The 1786-nt window shown below is 52.9% G+C and overlaps 1 protein-coding gene across 1 annotated transcript in view; it reads right to left on the bottom strand.

Annotated features, from left to right (window-relative positions):
• The window catches only part of GDPD3 (glycerophosphodiester phosphodiesterase domain containing 3), a 15123-nt gene that overhangs the window by 3690 nt on the left and 9647 nt on the right, over nt 1-1786 (bottom strand). The window contains exons 8-9 of the mRNA XM_011982382.1: nt 328-387; nt 168-219 (exon numbers count right to left, since the gene is read on the bottom strand). Of these exons, the coding sequence (XP_011837772.1) occupies nt 168-219; nt 328-387 (112 nt within the window). The remainder of the gene's footprint in view (nt 1-167; nt 220-327; nt 388-1786) is intronic.

Genomic DNA, 1786 nt, shown 5'->3' with positions numbered 1-1786 from the left:
TGTGTGTGTGTGTATCCAGAGTTAAATATACCATTTTCCCATTTTAGGGATGAAGAAACTGAGACTCAGGTGAGGTCACCTGCCAGAATGATGCAGCTAGTTGGCAGCAGAGTGGGACCGGAATCCTGCAAGTCTGTATACAGTGGGAGTGGCGGTCAAGGCCTCACCTGCACCCCTCGCTCCTCCAAGTGTCGGATCAGACTCTTCCTCATGATCAGCCTGGGGGTGGGGTGGGGACATGGGAGGCGATGATGAGAGGGGACCCGGGAGACGGGCAGCAGTAGGTCTCTATGGGGACACTCCACCCAGCTGTCTTGCCCACCTCACCATTTCGAAACCACAGCTGACAGCTGGTTCAGGCAAGAGCAGGAAAATGGGAAATAGGTCCTGCAGAGAGAAGGAAGTGGGGGTTAGCCCCTAGGGTCTCCCCTGTCCCAGAGGTGGGGCGGGGTGGTAGTACCCCCCCAACCAGGGTAGTGCTGCCCTCCAACCCCCCAGAATCCCCCAGAATAACCTTTGTAGTTGCCCCAGTGAACAATTCACCGATTGTTCAGAGAGCCTACTCTGACGACCACGCTTTGAAGGTGTGGCCCTTTAGCCACCATTCAACAGATAAGGAGTCTGGGCCTTAGAGAACTGAAAGGACTTGCCAGGCCCAAACAGAGCAGTGGTGGGGCTGGGGCCAGGACCTGGTTTGGTTCCAAAGCTGGACACTCAGGCTGGAGGTCCTCCTGGTTGGGCCTGGCCAGTTTCTTATTTATTTATCTTATTATTAATGTAAATAAAATTTTTTTGTAGAGACATGTCTATGTTGCCCAGACTGGTCTTGAACTCCTAGACTCAAGCAATCCTCCCGCTTTAGCCTCCCAAAGTGCCAGGATAATAAGCGTGAGCCGGCCAAGTGCAGTGGCTCACACCTGTAATCCAAGCACTTTGAGAGGCTGAGGCGGGAGGAGACCAGAGTGGCCAACATGGCGAAACCCCATCTCTACTAAAAATACAAAAATTAGCTGGGTGTGGTGGCACGCCTGTAATCCCAGCCACTTGGGAGGCTGAGGCAGGAGATTTGCTTGAACCCAGGAGGCGGAGGTTTCAGTGAGCCGAAATCGCGCTACTGCACTCCAGCCTGGGCCACAGAGCGAGACTCCTTCTCAAAAACAAAAACAAAAACCTTGTGAGCCACTGTGCCCACTGGCCAGCTTCTTGAGACCAGACAGCACTTAGTAGGACGGCCCCTAATTATCCCACTCCAGGGGTGACTTTAGAGGCCCTTTATAGTGTCCTAGGGCAGGCTTTGGAGTCAGACCCAGGGAAAACCTAAGCTCTGGACTTCCAGCTGTGTGTCCTTGGGCAAATCACAGAACCTCTCTGGGCCTCAGATTCTCCAGGGTACCATGGGAGTCATGATTCCTATATCTCCTGGGGGTGCTGCAAGGTAAAAGTCAACCCAAAAGATGTGAAAACACTTTATAAATCTTGTATAAGGCCGGGCGTGGTGGCTCATGCCTGTAATCCCAGCACTTTGGGAGCCCGAGGCAGGCAGATCACGAGGTCAGGAGATTGAGACCATCCTGGCTAATATGGTGAAACCCCGTCCCTACTAAAAATACAAACAAATTATCCAGGCGTGGTGGCAGGTGCCCGTATCCCAGCTACTCTGGAGGCTGAGGCAGGAGAATGGCATGAACCCGGGAGGTGGAGCTTGCAGTGAGCCAAGATCGCGCCACTGCACTGCAGCCTCGGTGACAGAGCGAGACTCCTTCTCAAAAAAAAAAAAAAAAAAAAA

Source organism: Mandrillus leucophaeus, unplaced genomic scaffold, assembly GCF_000951045.1.
Source record: "Mandrillus leucophaeus isolate KB7577 unplaced genomic scaffold, Mleu.le_1.0 Scaffold24, whole genome shotgun sequence".
NCBI lineage: Eukaryota > Metazoa > Chordata > Mammalia > Primates > Cercopithecidae > Mandrillus > Mandrillus leucophaeus.
This window is presented reverse-complemented; position numbering and strand designations above follow the sequence as displayed.